Source organism: Xyrauchen texanus, chromosome 21, assembly GCF_025860055.1.
Source record: "Xyrauchen texanus isolate HMW12.3.18 chromosome 21, RBS_HiC_50CHRs, whole genome shotgun sequence".
Taxonomy (NCBI): Eukaryota; Metazoa; Chordata; class Actinopteri; order Cypriniformes; family Catostomidae; genus Xyrauchen; species Xyrauchen texanus.
The window spans coordinates 36799015-36817354 of NC_068296.1; the positions used below are offsets into that span (position 1 = coordinate 36799015).

The window sequence follows — 18340 nt, forward strand, 5'->3', positions numbered from 1 at the left end:
TCAGATTCGCATTTTTAATAACGTTACAAGCTGTTGTCACTGTTTGAAATTTCATACACATTTTTAACAGAACAATTCACAAGGTAGGAACCTAATAATGAAAATTAGGGGTCACGATTGTGAAATTTGGCTGACAATTAATTGTCAAACAAATAATTGCGATTGTGGCGATTAATCGCCTGTTTTAGGGCCATGATGATTAATCGCCTGTTTTAGGGCTATGATGATTAATCGGCTGTTCTAGGGCTGTGATGATTAATCGACTGTTCTAGGGCTGTGATGATTAATCGACTGTTCTAGGGCTGTGATGATTAATCGACTGTTCTAGGGCTGTGATGATTAATCGACTGTTCTAGGGCTATGATGATTAATCGACTGTTCTAGGGCTGTGATGATTAATCGACTGTTCTAGGGCTGTGATGATTAATCAACTGTTCTAGGGCTATGATGATTAATCGACTGTTCTAGGGCTGTGATGATTAATCGGCTGTTTTAGGGCTGTGATGATTAATCGGCTGTTTTAGGGCTGTGATGACTAATTGCCTGTTTTAGGGCTATGATGATTAATCGCCTGTTTTAGGGCTATGATTATTAATCGACTGTTTTAGGGCTATGATGATTAATCGGCTGTTTTAGGGCTGTGATGATTAATCGGCTGTTTTAGGGCTATGATGACTAATTGCCTGTTTTAGGGCTATGATGATTAATCGCCTGTTTTAGGGCTATGATGACTAATGGCCTGTTTTAGGGCTATGATGACTAATTGCCTGTTTTAGGGCTATGATGATTAATCGCCTGTTTTAGGGCTATGATGACTAATGGCCTGTTTTAGGGCTATGATGATTAATCGGCTGTTTTAGGGCTATGATGACTAATTGCCTGTTTTAGGGCTATGATGATTAATCGCCTGTTTTAGGGCTATGATGATTAATCGCCCGTTTTAGGGCTATGATGATTAATCGCCTGTTTTAGGGCTATGATGATTAATCACCTGTTTTAGGGCTATGACGATTAATCACCTGTTTTAGGGCTATGACGATTAATCACCTGTTTTAGGGCTATGACGATTAATCACCTGTTTTAGGGCTATGATGATTAATCACCTGTTTTAGAGCTATGATGATTAATCGACTGTTCTAGGGCTGTGATGATTAATCGGCTGTTTTAGGGCTGTGATGATTAATCGACTGTTCTAGGGCTATGATGATTAATCGACTGTTCTAGGGCTATGATGATTAATCACCTGTTTTAGGGCTATGATGATTAATCGACTGTTCTAGGGCTATGATGATTAATCGACTGTTCTAGGGCTATGATGATTAATCGGCTGTTTTAGGGCTATGATGACTAATTGCCTGTTTTAGGGCTATGATGATTAATCGCCTGTTTTAGGGCTATGATGACTAATGGCCTGTTTTAGGGCTATGATGACTAATTGCCTGTTTTAGGGCTATGATGATTAATCGCCTGTTTTAGGGCTATGATGACTAATGGCCTGTTTTAGGGCTATGATGATTAATCGGCTGTTTTAGGGCTATGATGACTAATTGCCTGTTTTAGGGCTATGATGATTAATCGCCTGTTTTAGGGCTATGACGATTAATCGCCTGTTTTAGGGCTATGATGATTAATCGCCCGTTTTAGAGCTATGATGATTAATCGCCTGCTTTTAGGGCCATGACGATTAATGGCCCGTTTTAGGGCTATGATGAGTAATCGCCCGTTTTAGGGCTATGATGATTAATCGGCTGTTTTAGAGCTATGATGATTAATCGCCCGTTTTAGAGCTATGATGATTAATCAGCTGTTTTAGGGCAATGACGATTAATGGCCCATTTTGGGGCTATGACGATTAATCGGCTGTTTTAGGGCTATGATGATTAATCAGCTGTTTTAGGGCTATGGCGATTAATCGCCTGTTTTAGGGCTATGACGATTAATCGGCTGTTTTAGAGCTATGATGATTAATCGCCCGTTTTAGGGCTATGATGATTAATCGGCTGTTTTAGGGCTATGATGATCAATCGACTGTTCTGGGGCTGTGATGATTAATCGACTGTTCTAGGGCTGTGATGATTAATCGACTGTTCTAGGGCTGTGATGATTAATCGACTGTTTTAGGGCTGTGATGATTAATCGGCTGTTTTAGGGCTGTGATGACTAATTGCCTGTTTTAGGGCTATGATGATTAATCGCCTGTTTTAGGGCTATGATTATTAATCGACTGTTCTAGGGCTATGATGATTAATCGACTGTTCTAGGGCTATGATGATTAATCGGCTGTTTTAGGGCTATGATGACTAATTGCCTGTTTTAGGGCTATGATGATTAATCGCCTGTTTTAGGGCTATGATTATTAATCGACTGTTCTAGGCCTATGATGACTAATGGCCTGTTCTAGGGCTATGATGATTAATCGGCTGTTTTAGGGCTATGATGACTAATTGCCTGTTTTAGGGCTATGATGATTAATCGCCTGTTTTAGGGCTATGATGACTAATGGCCTGTTTTAGGGCTATGATGACTAATGGCCTGTTTTAGGGCTATGATGATTAATCGCCTGTTTTAGGGCTATGATGACTAATGGCCTGTTTTAGGGCTATGATGATTAATCGGCTGTTTTAGGGCTATGATGACTAATTGCCTGTTTTAGGGCTATGATGATTAATCGCCCGTTTTAGGGCTATGATGATTAATCGCCCGTTTTAGGGCTATGATGACTAATTGCCTGTTTTAGGGCTATGATTATTAATTGCCTGTTTTAGGGCTATGACGATTAATCGCCTGTTTTAGGGCTATGACGATTAATCGCCTGTTTTAGGGCTATGATGATTAATCGCCCGTTTTAGAGCTATGATGATTAATCGCCTGCTTTTAGGGCCATGACGATTAATGGCCCGTTTTAGGGCTATGATGATTAATCGCCCGTTTTAGGGCTATGATGATTAATCGGCTGTTTTAGAGCTATGATGATTAATCGCCCGTTTTAGAGCTATGATGATTAATCGGCTGTTTTAGGGCCATGACGATTAATGGCCCGTTTTAGGGCTATGATGATTAATCGGCTGTTTTAGGGCTATGATGATTAATCAGCTGTTTTAGGGCTATGGCGATTAATCGCCTGTTTTAGGGCTATGACGATTAATCGGCTGTTTTAGAGCTATGATGATTAATCGCCCGTTTTAGGGCTATGATGATTAATCGCCTGTTTTAGGGCTATGACGATTAATCGCCCGTTTTAGACCTATGATGATTAATAGGCCGTTTTAGACCTATGATGATTAATCGGCTGTTTTAGGGCTATGATGATTAATCAGCTGTTTTAGACCTATGATGATTAATCGGCTGTTTTAGGGCTATGATGATTAATCGGCTGTTTTAGGGCTATGATGATTAATCAGCTGTTTTAGACCTATGATGATTAATCGGCTGTTTTAGGGCTATGATGATTAATAGGCCGTTTTAGACCTATGATGATTAATCGGCTGTTTTAGGGCTATGATGATTAATCGGCTGTTTTAGAGCTATGATGATTAATCGCCTGTTTTAGAGCTATGATGATTAATCGGCTGTTTTAGGGCTATGATGATTAATCGGCTGTTTTAGGGCTGTGATGATTAATCGCCCGTTTTAGAGCTATGATGATTAATCGGCTGTTTTAGAGCTATGATGATTAATCGGCTGTTTTAGGGCTATGATGATTAATTGGCTGTTTTAAGGCTATGATGATTAATCGGCCGTTTTAGAGCTATGATGATTAATCGGCTGTTTTAGAGCTATGATGATGAATCGGCTGTTTTAGGGCTATGATGATTAATCGGCTGTTTTAGGGCTATGATGATTAATCGCCCGTTTTAGAGCTATGATGATTTATCGGCTGTTTTAGGGCTATGATGATTAATCGGCTGTTTTAGGGCTATGATGATAAATCGGCTGTTTTAGGGCTATGATGATTAATCGGCTGTTTTAGGGCTATGATGATAAATCGGCTGTTTTAGGGCTATGACGATTAATCGCCTGTTTAAGGGCTATGACGATTAATCGCCTGTTTTAGGGCTATGATGATAAATCGGCTGTTTTAGGGCTATGATGATTAATCGCCTGTTTAAGGGCTATGATGATTAATCGCCTGTTTTAGGGCTATGATGATAAATCAGCTGTTTTAGGGCTATGATGATTAATCGCCTGTTTCAGGGCTATGATGATATAATAAAATAAGGGTATATGATTTCCTTTTCAGGCTTCAAAAACATATGAATGACAGTCAAATAAAAAATAATACAATTTAAAATAATAAATAATATATTAATTAACAAAATATATCTAAATAAGCTAAATATATATATCTCTCTTATTTGTCCGATTTACTTTTGATCCATTGGACTTTTTCAATGTTTTGTTTTCTTTTGCTTCTTTTGTAACCCAGCAAACTTGTATAGCTATTATATTAATTCTATTATATTATGCAATAGTAAAATATTTCTGCCTTAAATTCTTCACTTTCACACATTATTTGAAGTCTCTCTGATTAACTCACAATCCCTTAATTCTCATGAAGGAAGACTTTGAGATTCTGTTTCTTGAATGTTATCATCTCCACATAAATAGAGCAGGACATCTCCTCCGTCTCATTGCATGAATAAACCCACAATACCCATGGATATTTGCCATTACATGGCCGTTAATTGAAACTGGAGTGCTTTGCGTTCTCAAAATTGATACGTTTATACTTCAGTCTGTTTAAATTTTGGCGGGAGATTGGCTTTATAGTCAAAAGTCTGTGTAGACGGCGTGCACATCAGAGCGCTTGAGATGTGGTTCATCTTCACACGCGCTCAAGAGAGCTGCTCTTGTGATGTCTGCGGTGCGGTTCCCTGAGATGCTCGGAGTTCAACTGAATGAGACACAAGTGCTTTTTCATGCGCTCATGAGACATCATGCAGGGAAAGACGAGGCTGAATCCAGCTTCTTAATCTTCTGCTTTTTATTCAGTAAAAGTACTACAACACTACACAACTATATCACTGGCCAGTGAAATGTTAATATTTACTTACCAGTGGTTAATAACAGATGTTTTTTGGTTGCGTAATGCGAAATTTACTCACAGTGTAGAGGGCTGAGTTCAATATTTAAAGCATGTTACTGACAACTAAAAGTAAATCATGAAAATACAACTGTACAGGAATCATTATTTTCTTGATTATTTTATTTTAGAAATGCTGTACACTAATATTTCTGATCTGCTCTTAATAGTAACAATAAACACTGCTATTAATTAGCACAAAACATACTTCAATATCGTACTAAATGCTAAAACTGAGCACAAATTGCAAGTAACCGACTGATGTAGTACTCTCCCCTGTCCTGATTTCAAATTTTACCAACGACCTTGTTTTGAGTGAATTTTGAGGAAATACTGTGTAAAATTTAATTTCCTGATTACAATTAGTTTCTCATGCTGATGGCAAACCTTCTCTTCTAAAATGTGTTTATTTTGTTTTAGATTGCTGCTTCTTATGGAAATACTGTGTGTATTTTCGAACCAATTGCTTCCAACCCAAAAAAACGTCACAAGGTGAGTTTATCCCTGGAGGACAGTTTATCTTAGGCTAGGCATAGTTTGGTGATGCACACAAATGGAGGAAATGCTTTTTAATGATGTTAAAAGCACCCACTATACATACATTTAAAAAGTGCAATGACACTACTCTTTCTACTGTATTGTTGGCTTGATTTGTTACCTGTATGTTGTCTGATCTACAGTCGGCAATTTTTGAATGCTTTGTATGTGTATTTGCAGGTGTCAAACACACTTAGTCAAAATGCCGTCTTGGCGAAGTAATAATGTAAACACAGTTGGTTTGTGTTGTGAATGAGAACAGGTGGAACAAAACAACCTGTGCATTAAGCCTTGCAATGTGAAAATGCAGCCTGTGGAAATCGACCTGCTGCTGTCGGTGATGTCATTAGTATTAATCAAGCAACAGTACTGACAAGACAAAGAGGGAACCACACATTGCTCGTCATTTATTTCTTTGTTCTTTATTACTGACTGGTACTACTGATATTTTGGTGTTGTTACAAACCTAGCGTTTCCTTTAAACACTTGACATCTTTATTTAATTTTTTTTCAATTTGGAATGCCCAATTCCCAATCCGGCCTCAATCCGGGCATCTTATCACGTGGCTTGTTGAGTGCGTTACCGCGGAGACGCAGCGCGTGTGGAGGCTTCACGCTATTCCCCGCGGCATCCACGCACAAATCACCAAACGCCCCACCAAAAGCGAGAACCACATTATAGCGACCACAAGGAGGTTACCCCATATTACTCTACCCTCCTTAGCAACAGGGCCAATTTGGTTGCTTAGGAGTCCTGGCTGGAGTCACTCATCACACCCTGGATTCAAACTCGTGACTCCAGAGGTGGTAGTCAGCGTCTTTACTTGCTGAGCTACCCAGGCCCCCTAGTTTTGGTATTTTTGACACTTAAGCATTTATTTTACAAGTGTAATATTAATGTTTAAATGTGCATTCCTGTTTTTTTTTTTTTTACAGCAACTCATTTACCAATGGCAGAAGACCGGTCAGTTCTTTCTCAATGCTATAACCTACAATCTGGCCTGGGACCCCCAAGGTTTGTGTGAAATATTCTCCGTGTCAACAGATGAAGTATTTTCTCTTATGACTTTTTTATATATAGTCCATGTTAACATAGAGGTGAACAGATGAATTAAAATGTTATAAACATGTTTATATAATGACACTTGTATATTAGGGCTTTCAATCTATTATCATTTTTAATTAAATTATTTACATGATATTCTGTACCAATGAAATAATCACATATATCAATGGTTGCTCATAAAGGCCCCCAAAAAGATAATTCCGTATATTATAATTTAAATAATATAACATAATATAATATATTTTATAGTAATACAATATTACAATATTGATGCAGATATGTAAGTAAAGCATTGGTCAGACAAGATATTGCATTGTGTCCACTAATGGTGGGCGATATGACCAAAATCTTATATTAAGATATGTGTAAATTAATATCATGATTGCAATATATGAGGGCTGCAACTAACGATTATTTTGATAATCGACTAATCTAACGATTATTAGAATGATTATTCGACTATTTGGTGATTTATTGCTTCGATTAATCATTAGTTCTTAACTGGTTATTCATCTTGTGTCCCAGAGTTAAAAGGTTGTATTAAATGTGCTTACTAACAATAAAGAGGGAAAATAAAGTATCTTTTAAAAATACCTCTAAATGACATTCACTGAATTAAAGGAAATAAATCAAATGTATTCAAATTGTCTAAACATCCTTAAAACAAGATACATTTACTTAAGCAATATATTATATATTTAGACTTTAAGAGAATATATCGTGAATATAAACGTATTTTGTATATAAGTGTATTTTTTCACTTGTTTATGCTTCTGCGAGTGCATAAAAACAAAATATAATTATATTCAAGACCTCCGTGAAGTTGGCACCTCATATAATTAAATAATCACCAAAACCATTTCATTCGTTTGTGCTGATTTGTGCTGCAAAAATGAACGTTTGTGCTGGTTTGGTGTTTGAGATATTAAGCATTCTTTTTTGGGCTGTGTGACGTCACTCTCCACCCCATCTCGCTCAAATCGATCCAGACCGGTGCTGGTAGTTTTTGCATGGTTTGTGCCATTAAAACAACGTTGTAACTATTTCCCTTCATTAGATATAGGAAAAAAAAATTCGGGAGTGGTGACGTCATTCTCCACCACATGTTGTCTAAATCGCTCCAAACCAGTGTCATTCATTTGTGCCGTTAAAATGAACACTTCCATTCCTTAGAAATAACAAATATGATTCGGGGCTGTGACGTCACTTTCCACCCCATGTCGTCCAAATCTATCCAAACCGGTGGCATTCCTTTGTGCTCGATTTGTGCCGGTTTGTGCTGTTGAAAGAAACAATATAACTAATTCCATTAAAAATAATGATCTCCCGGATCTGTGACGTCAGTCATGCATTTACCTCATCTCCTCCAATGCACTCATTTTCTGGCTTGTTGGTTTGTGCTCGCTCGGTGCAGGTTTCTTACCGTTGCTGTCATTGTTTTTTATTTTTGAATATTGACAGTTTGATCATTGCAGTAACTTTAAGCTTCAAATCCAAATCACATATGCCCTGTATTTGTGAGTGCAGAAAATGTAGTTTAATAAAATTTAGTTTTAAATTTAGTGCGGTGTGTGTGAGTGTGTGAGTGTGTGTGAGTGTGTGTGAGTGTGTGTGAGTGTGTGTGAGTGTGTGTGAGTGTGTGTGGGTGTGTGAGTGGGTGTGTGAGTGTGTGTGTGAGTGTGTGTGAGTGTGAGTGTGTGAGTGGGTGTGTGTGTGTGAGTATGTGTGAGTGTGTGTGAGTGTGTGTGAGTGAGTGGGTGTGTGTGTGTGTGTGAGTGTGTGTGTGTGAGTGTGTGAGTGGGTGTGTGTGTGAGTGTGTGAGTGTGTGAGTGGGTGTGTGGGTGTGTGTGGGAGTGTGTGTGAGTGGGTGTGAGTGGGTGTGTGTGGGTGTGTGTGGGAGTGTGTGTGAGTGTGTGTGAGTGGGTGTGTGGGTGTGTGAGTGTGTGATGAGATCGAAAGAAAGGGAGCCCAAGGACGCTGTGGTAGCTTGTATGGCTCTTGATTTTGCGAAGTGATATGGAACCATTAGGTGGTCATGTCCTGGAGCTACTTTATAGCCGTGCGTTTACTTGAAAAATAATTGCACATCTTACAACGTCCGGCAACCAATCAGAATCAAGCATTCAACAGACCCTTGGTATAAAATTGGTTAATAATGAAATAACCTTATTGCAATGCCTATTTCTGGATAATCCAATCAGTGAATTTAATAGTTTAAAAACTACTTCCTCTTATATCATTTTCTCTTCATTTGAAAATAGACATAGTAAATAAATAAATATAAACACAAAAAATGTATTATTGCGGAGCGTATATTTTGGCTTTCATAATATTCTGTTGTGTGCTTTATTTTGAGGTGGTAAAACAGATTTCATGTTTAGAGATTTCATTTTTTGTGTTTGATAATTTTTTGTGAACTTCAAGATGCTTTGGGGAAACTAAACTAACTTTATTTAATTAACACCTTATTTCTTTAGGGCTAGTTATATTCTGAGTGTACATACAGTGAGGAAAATAAGTATTTGAACACCCTGCTATTTTGCAAGTTCTCCCACTTAGAAATCATGGAGGGGTCTGAAATTGTCATCGTAGGTGCATGTCCACTGTGAGAGACATAATCTAAAAAAAAAAATCCAGAAATCACAATGTATGATTTTTTAACTATTTATTTGTATGATACAGCTGCAAATAAGTATTTGAACACCTGAGAAAATCAATGTTAATATTTGGTACAGTAGCCTTTGTTTGCAATTACAGAGGTCAAACGTTTCCTGTAGTTTTTCACCAGGTTTGCACACACTGCAGGAGGGATTTTGGCCCACTCCTCCACACAGATCTTCTCTAGATCAGTCAGGATTCTGGGCTGTCGCTGAGAAACACGGAGTTTGAGCTCCCTCCAAAGATTCTCTATTGGGTTTAGGTCTGGAGACTGGCTAGGCCACGCCAGAACCTTGATATGCTTCTTACAGAGCCACTTCTTGGTTATCCTGGCTGTGTGCTTCGGGTCATTGTCATGTTGGAAGACCCAGCCTCGACCCATCTTCAATGCTCTAACTGAGGGAAGGAGGTTGTTCCCCAAAATCTCGCAATACATGGCCCCGGTCATCCTCTCCTTAATACAGTGCAGTCGCCCTGTCCCATGTGCAGAAAAACACCCCCAAAGCATGATGCTACCACCCCCATGCTTCACAGTAGGGATGGTGTTCTTGGGATGGTACTCATCATTCTTCTTCCTCCAAACACGGTTAGTGGAATTATGACCAAAAAGTTATATTTTGGTCTCATCTGACCACATGACTTTCTCCCATGACTCCTCTGGATCATCCAAATGGTCATTGGCAAACTTAAGACGGGCCTTGACATGTGCTGGTTTAAGCAGGGGAACCTTCCGTGCCATGCATGATTTCAAACCATGACGCCTTAGTGTATTACCAACAGTAACCTTGGAAACGGTGGTCCCAGCTCTTTTCAGGTCATTGACCAGCTCCTCCCGTGTAGTTCTGGGCTGATTTCTCACCTTTCTTAGGATCATTGAGACCCCACGAGGTGAGATCTTGCATGGAGCCCCAGTCCGAGGGAGATTGACAGTCATGTTTAGCTTCTTCCATTTTCTAATGGTTGCTCCAACAGTGGACCTTTTTTCACCAAGCTGCTTGGCAATTTCCCCGTAGCCCTTTCCAGCCTTGTGGAGGTGTACACTTGTGTCTCTAGTGTCTTTGGACAGCTCTTTGGTCTTGGCCATGTTAGTAGTTGGATTCTTACTGATTGTATTGGGTGGACAGGTGTCTTTATGCAGCTAACGACCTCAAACAGGTGCAATAATTTAGGATAATAAATTGAGTGGAGGTGGACATTTTAAAGGCAGACTAACAGGTCTTTGAGGGTCAGAATTCTAGCTGATAGACAGGTGTTCAAATACTTATTTGCAGCTGTATCATACAAATAAATAGTTAAAAAATCATACATTGTGATTGCTGGATTTTTTTTTTTAGATTATGTCTCTCACAGTGGACATGCACCTACGATGACAATTTCAGACCCCTCCATGATTTCTAAGTGGGAGAACTTGCAAAATAGCAGGGTGTTCAAATACTTATTTTCCTCACTGTAAATACAACATACCATATTTCTGAAGTGGGACTGTGCTGTTAGTGTTTGCCAGAGTAATACAACTAATCCCACTATCCACCGATCTGTCTCTGGAACACAAATATCAGGAAGCCTGCTAGACACGTGCACACTTGCATGCGTCAGAGATAGCGTGCGTGGCACTCACTTGAAACACAGATGCGTATGTCAGATGAGAAGCATATTAAGTGCTAATGAAGTGCCAAACATGAGATGAATGTAATTGAATTTGCTTCGGCAGCCTGAAATTTGTTGTATATGTCCACACCATGCACATGGATATTTATGTATCGCAATCTATACAAATTTAAATTCATATCACACAAGCATAAGTGCTTTATGTCCATAAATTGACATGGCTGTGATTCTGCATGGCCTCATGCCCCAGCCGTGATGATAGATGATAGATGTAAATGGCACTATTGCGAGTGTGGTATTGCTTCCATACAACAGTTAGACAACAGTTAAACAAATACTTAAGTAGAGAAAACTAGGGACTGTCCAAAAAAATAAAAAATAATTATTATAATTTTTGTTTGTGGAATTACTTTCTTACACCACAGATTCAGGATCTGCACCACACTTTAGAAATATTAACGACAGCTTGGGCTGTTTCTAACAATTTATTGGAGAAACAAGGATGTGTGTGTGTGCGCATGTATGTAAGGGGGAGAGAGAGAGAGAGAGAGAGAGAGAGAGCGAGAGCGCATGTGATTACCTGCATCTGTTGCAGTGCTGAACAGTAATGCTGCAGCTATTAGTTTAACTATATTCCTCAGCTGTAGTGTAATCCGCTCCGATCGTGAAGTGATGCTTCCATCTGAATTCTTATAGATTTACTTGGGAACTCTTATTTTGACACCAAAACATTTACATTTAGTCATTTAGCAAAGGGCCTTAATAAGTGCTGTTTGTGTGGATTGTTTAAGTGCTCACGGGATAGATGTGTTTTCAGATGGTTCTTGAATGTTGAGTTGGTTTTAGCAGATCGTGTGGAGGTTAAAGCTTATTCCACCACAGAGAAACAGAGAAAATGAATGATAGTGTAATGGACCTTGTGCCTTTTTGTGATGGGACCACCAGGCGCCGCTCGTTCATTGACCGCAGAAACCGAGTTGGGACATAGACCTGGAGGAGTCGATTAAAGTAAGAAATGTCATGAAAGCCAGAGTCAAAACCTTACATTTGTTGCATGCAGCTACAGGTAGCCAGTGACGTGAACAGAAAAGCTTAGTTGAAAATTTATGTCTTCTTCCAAAATCAGCGTGTTTGATTACTCTGTCTTTTTGTGACTCTACAAGGATGAATGAAAATTCACACATCTAGCTGCTTTTACACATCTGCACTGATCTCATATTTTAGTTTGGAGCACCATGAACACAAGTGGAGTGACAAACAGTAAAGTGTCCCAGTGCTGATGGTGTTAGCTGTCAGCAGTCTTGGAACAACTCTCTTCCAATCAGATTCATGGACCACAATTAGGCCTGTGTGTGTGTGTGTGTGTGTGTGTGTGTGTGTGTGTGTGTGTGTGTGTGTGTGTGTGTGTGTGTGTGTGTGTGTGTGTGTGTGTTTAATTTTAATTAATTCTATGTCTCTCTCTCTTGCAGGTAATCGTATCTTGGCATCCACTGAGTGTTTGCAGTTGTGGGCTCCTCCCACCAGTGACGTGCTGATAGAGGAAGATGACAGTCATCTGACTGATGACAGAGCTCATGAACTTGTACTCAGTGACTGGAAATGTGTCTGGCAGTGCAAGTGAGTGCAGCTTCAGGCGTTTTCTATTTCAGTGTTCATATAATTCTTTGATGCTGCTTGTCCGGTTTGCTACATGTTAGGGCACATTTGATGAGCTAAACGGGTCTTATAATGTAAACAAGATATTTCTGACATTTTGGAAATACTGATCTACTTTGTAAACATTAAGTACACTTCAACATTTATATACCTGTATTTGTTTACACAGTTAGCTAACCATGCAGAACCGTGCTGGTGGAATGGTTTTAGTACGTGGCAAATCAAGATTATCTATTTGCCAACACCAAGGTAACTCGGTTGGATGTAGGTAGCTGGCCAAATTCGCTGATATTTGGATAAAGTTAGTGTATGTGTATGTTTTCTTCATGATTTTATGATGACTGTTTAACTAGTCAGGGAGATAGATTATGCTAGCTCATTAACTCTCATTTGATATATAGATATTAGCAGTATATTTAGCTAGTCTGGCATACACAACCCCTCAGCATATGATGCTAAACCTCTCATCTTTTACACTTGCTGTGTGTGTCTTTACTGTGCTTAAGCAGAGTAAAAACCAGATGGAAAAAGCAGTCCTAAAACTAGAATATGCAATCATCCTCCATAACAGACTCGCTATAATGCTAGCCTCTCATGCCATCGCCACTTGATGTATTTGTTACATATATTCCTGATTTAGCAGCATCGCAGTGGAAAAAGAAACCTTAACCATGCCAACTGGCCCAGAACAGCGCTGTTTAACAACGACCCCCCCCATTTGTCCTGTTCGTGGAAGAGTAGTTATGCGCTAATATTTACAATTGAGAATTTCCCAGATAATTTATTAAAATTAAGTTGCAAACTCGTTCAGAAAACATGCAGATATAATTCTAAACCATGAATACATCATCATATGACTGCCCACTTTTTACAAATCAACACCTATTCAGTATTCAGCAACTTGGCCCACCCTGCTGAACAATGAACTATGCTGACCTATGCTAATTGAGGTCAGCCAATAATAACAGACCTCATTTACATATTGAAGTCTTAAAGAGACTGTAACAAAAACAGCCTGTTTAATTCTAAGGGTTAGAGACAGGGTAAAAACTAAAGTAGGACTGCTTTTGGTTGAGTAACTACTTGAGTAATATTATAAGTGGACTTTAGGGAATAATGCAGTCTGGAACATTCTGGCCCATTGTGCTTCTGTAGGTACAGCCACATCTGTGTCTGCTTATAAACTGTTGCAGAGCAGAAACAATAGCAAGGAAATGAGAAGTGGAAGTGGATCTTCTTTCTCAAAATCACTGACACACTCACACTGCAGGTGTAACATGGGCTGTTCTTCAGCACGTGTAGCAATCACGTGTGCACACGCATGTATACCTTTATGTGTGTGTTAAGTGCTCTGTGATTTGTGTGTGTGTTGTCTCAGGACTGCTGCTGCTGTCCAGATCACTAAATGGTCTCCTGATGGAGAATACTTCGCAACCGCTGGCAAGGTAATACACACACACACACACACACACACACACACACAGTATAGTATATGCTGTATGTGATTCTTTAATTAAGGAAATGTTTGTCACCTAGAATGATTTTAAAGTCAATCCTATTTTAATTCATGTGATATTAATGTGAACAGCTCATAATTTATTGAAGTTGTATTGAAAACAATTGGTAACACTTTACAATAAGATTGCAAGATTAATACATGCTGTAAAAGTATTGTTCATTGTTTGTTCATGTTAATGAATGTTGTTTAATTCAGTTAATTGATCTTTTCCAACCTTTTCTTCAAAATATAATTACCATAACACACTTTGTCCTCCAAACCATCACACATTATATACAAATTCACGTGAATGTTTATCAAGCCAATGAAACTGTCCTGGACAGTTTAAAGATAAAACATGCTTATGTTGAAGCCATCAGTCTATGTCATTTCAAATACATTTAAAAACAAATGTGTCATAGCTTAATTACTGGTGAGGAACTACATTACCCATGATCCTAAAGAGAAAGATCCACCAATCAGAGAATTGCAACCTACAAAGTGCGTCAGAAGAGCTCTGCAGCGACCACTCTCTCTACAATCTCAAACTACTTATATATTTGATTATATTTGATTATATTTTGCAACAGCATTAAAAGATATTGTTTCTATAACTCTAATCAACAACCAGAATGTTTTAATTTGATTATCTCATTATTAATGCTTCATGGGCATACAGTTTGGCTGTACCTTTGTTTTTTTTTTTGTCTGATTTATAAATATTTTTTTTTGCTTCAAACCAAAGTTTGTAATGTTGTTATTCACCTTGGAGCTGATTGGTTTGATTCATGGCTTAGAACTCTTTTATGAAGGATTTTATGAAATCCCTACGGAAACAAAATCTACAGTATTGGAAAAATGGCTGAAAAAGTGGGTTGGCATAGTTACACTCTATTGAAGCATCCCCCATGTACTAGATATGTCCTTCTCCTTGAATGTTCACAATATTGGTCAGTGTGTTTTGTCAGGCAGGAAATTCAGTCACACTTGTTGTGTGTTATTTTCACATTCTGAACAAGAAAAGCTTGTGATTCGCACATTTCAGCAAGTGTGAATCAATGTGAAAATACAATGGTGCAACAACCTCATCTCTCTCTCTCTCTCTCTCTCTCTCTCTCAGGATGACTGTTTGCTTAAGGTCTGGTATCCGACCACAGGCTGGAAGTCTGCAGTGGTGATGCCAGATGTAGTGGATAAAAAGGCTCCAGCGGTTCATTTCTCATTCGTGTATCTGGCTCATCCGCGTACAGTCACAGGATTCTCGTGGAGGAACACTAGTAAATACATGCCCAAGTATGTTCAACACCCCAACAGAATCACATATTCTTTCACTCTCAATGTGAGTCAATGCATGTATTAATGCAATTTTGCGTGCGTGTTGCAGGGGCTCAGTGTGTAACGTGTTGTTGACGTCCTGTGCGGATGGCATCTGCCGTGTGTGGAGCGAGACCCTTCTGCCCGAGGACAGTCTGCTGGGGGGGCAGATCTCTGACAACAGCACCAGCTTCAGCTCGTCTCTGCCAAACACCGCTCAGAAAGACAAGATACAGCACGCTCTGGAGGTCAGTGTGCAGAAACGCACCAGCCAGTACAGTGTTGGGTGTAATCTGAATACAAAATAATTAGTTCATTTCATTACTTTTTTTGTTTGTCAAAAAGTAGTATAATGCATTACATTTTAAATTGTATGATAGGTGTAGGTGAGAAACAGATCCATATTGAAGTCCTTTTTCACTACAAATCGACTTTAAACAGCCCTCCTATGCGCATTCGCGAGATTTCTTCTGTTTTTTGGCTATTAACATTCTTTGTGCATATCGCCACCTACTGGACAGTGAGGAGAAAGGAAAAAAAAAGGATAAATAAATCATATTTGCAAAACAGCCCAGTAGGTGGCAGTATCCATGAAGGGGAAAAAAAACCAGAAGAAGAACTTGATAAGAGAATTTTCATTTTTGGGTGAACTACTCCTTTAACAGAATTTGCCCCCATATTTTAACAACGGTTCAGGCATTTTTGTCACTTGTTGGGTTGCTTTAGTTTGCCCTGAGCCTTTCTGACACTGATGTACACACACTACGGCTTTACAGTATGCTCAAATAAAAATATGATGATTGTGTTTTGAATTGCACCAGTATTTCCTGCAACGCTTTTCAGCTACTGAATCTCCAGTAAAAGAATGATACACAAGTTTGTGAGGCTGAATTGGATGTAATACTATAAAAAGAGAATGTGCTGCGAAATGACTGAAAAACAGAGTCTTTCTTTTGCATTGTATAGGGCTAAATGATCCATTGAAATCATGACCTTGTGTGAATATTAAACCACAAAGGGCTGTGATGTAATCAATCTGCACGTTCTGCCCGTGAGCATCTCTGTTCTGAGCACACATGAGGCGGTTCTGTGCTCGCTCCACAAATTTCATCTCATGCGCAGAAAAACAGATGTGCTGTGTTTGATTTGGTTTTTATTATTAAATAAATGTAAACATAAAATGTTACTAATGCATAATATAAATATTATAAATATAATGAACTATAAACTATATAAGTAATATAATTTCATATAGTTACAGATTTTCTAAGAATTTTATTATGGGGGTCTCCTGCTGCAACAGCTGAATTTTGCACTATGATAAACATCTCAGATAATTAGACATTAAGGCTAAATATTCATTAAAAAAAGGATATTTTGAAATATTAAATAATCAAATCAAATAAATGGCTACTAGACTAAATCCAAAGTATTGCCAAATGAGAAGTATTGAATCATCTCCTTTTCCTCGCATCAGATCTCCTCCCCCTCACAGCTGTATGTGTGAAAACTAAAAACTAGCACACTAAAGCCTTTTGTCTTCAAGCAAACAACAGACGACAATTGCATAACCAGACTTTTGACTTGTGGCATTAAGTCTGAACCACACTGCAGCTCATTCTTGCCCAGACCGGTTTACTTAGACCATCTAAGAGTAGAGACCATCTCATAATAGTAGTTCATTCACTGGTTGTGCTCATATATTTGCTGTTGCACGAAACCAGCAAGGTCATTGCAATAAAAAAATGTGGGCTGGGTTTCTTGATAATGTTTCATATTTTTAAGATCATCTTAACTAATGTTGTATATTATTTTATGATGGAGTAACAATTATGCAGTTTTCTGCATTAATTGGTCATAAAATGTGATTCATCTTCGTCAAAGTCACAAGTATAGACAAACACAATGTGCTTAAACTAACAACACAACATTTACATTTACGCATTTGGCAGACGCTTTTATCCAAAGCGACTTACAGAGCCCTTATTACAGGGACAATCCCCCTGGAGCAACCTGGAGTTAAGTGCCTTGCTCAAGGACACAATGGTGGTGGCTGTGGGGTTCGAACCAGTGTCCTTCTGATTACCAGTTTACCAGTTATGTGCTTAGACCACTACACCACCACCACCATCTCTCAAGCCTTCATCGAACACATCCCTTGGATATAATAACTGGTCAATCCTCCTTTGGCAGCAACAACTTCAACCAAGCATTTCCGGTAGATGCGGATTCACCTGCACAATGTTCAAAAGGATTTTTGGATAATTCGTCTTGACAGAACTGCTTCAGCTCAGCCATAGTTTTAGGATATCTGGTGTGAACGACTCTCTTCTGGTCATTCCACAGCATCTCCATTGAGTTAATGTCTGGGTTCTATCTGGGCTTCTCCAAAAGGTGGATTTACTCTTTTTGAAGTCATTCTGTAGTGGAGTTACTTTGATGTTTGGGTCATTGTCCTGCTGCATCACTCAACACTGCCACCCTGACATTATTCTTTAGGACAGTGGTTCTGAAATGTATTTGGTTACGCCCCCCTTTTAAACTACAAAAACTTTCATTTAAAAATACTATGAAAACCGAATGAAAAGTTACACTTGACTGAAAAAGAATCTGAATGAATGAACATTTGTAATAATGTCTTCATTGTTCTGTTATATTGTGTATACTTTCTGTATTACATAATTATGCCTATACACTTTCAAATCATACAAAAAAGATGGAAAAATAAATAAATAAATAAAAAGGGATACTGCTGCAGGAGCAACTCCTGGGCATGGACACATTTCAAACCAAATCCTCCATCTGGATTTAAGTAGCAGAACGTGTTTCTCTCAGTGGAGACATTTACACTGCACCTCGATTGTTGCATGTATTGATAGAGTTGTGTGAGCGACTGACAGAAATATTAGTGTTAATTCAT

At 38.7% G+C, this 18340-nt stretch overlaps 1 protein-coding gene across 4 annotated transcripts in view; it reads left to right on the top strand.

The window, feature by feature from the left end:
- Positions 1 to 18340, top strand: part of dmxl2 (Dmx-like 2) — an 85469-nt gene that overhangs the window by 11786 nt on the left and 55343 nt on the right. For all 4 annotated transcript variants that reach the window (XM_052151956.1, XM_052151958.1, XM_052151957.1 and 1 more), the window contains exons 3-8: positions 5504 to 5575; positions 6557 to 6635; positions 12422 to 12569; positions 13987 to 14053; positions 15227 to 15399; positions 15491 to 15668. In XM_052151956.1, the coding sequence (XP_052007916.1) occupies positions 5504 to 5575; positions 6557 to 6635; positions 12422 to 12569; positions 13987 to 14053; positions 15227 to 15399; positions 15491 to 15668 (717 nt within the window). The remainder of the gene's footprint in view (positions 1 to 5503; positions 5576 to 6556; positions 6636 to 12421; positions 12570 to 13986; positions 14054 to 15226; positions 15400 to 15490; positions 15669 to 18340) is intronic.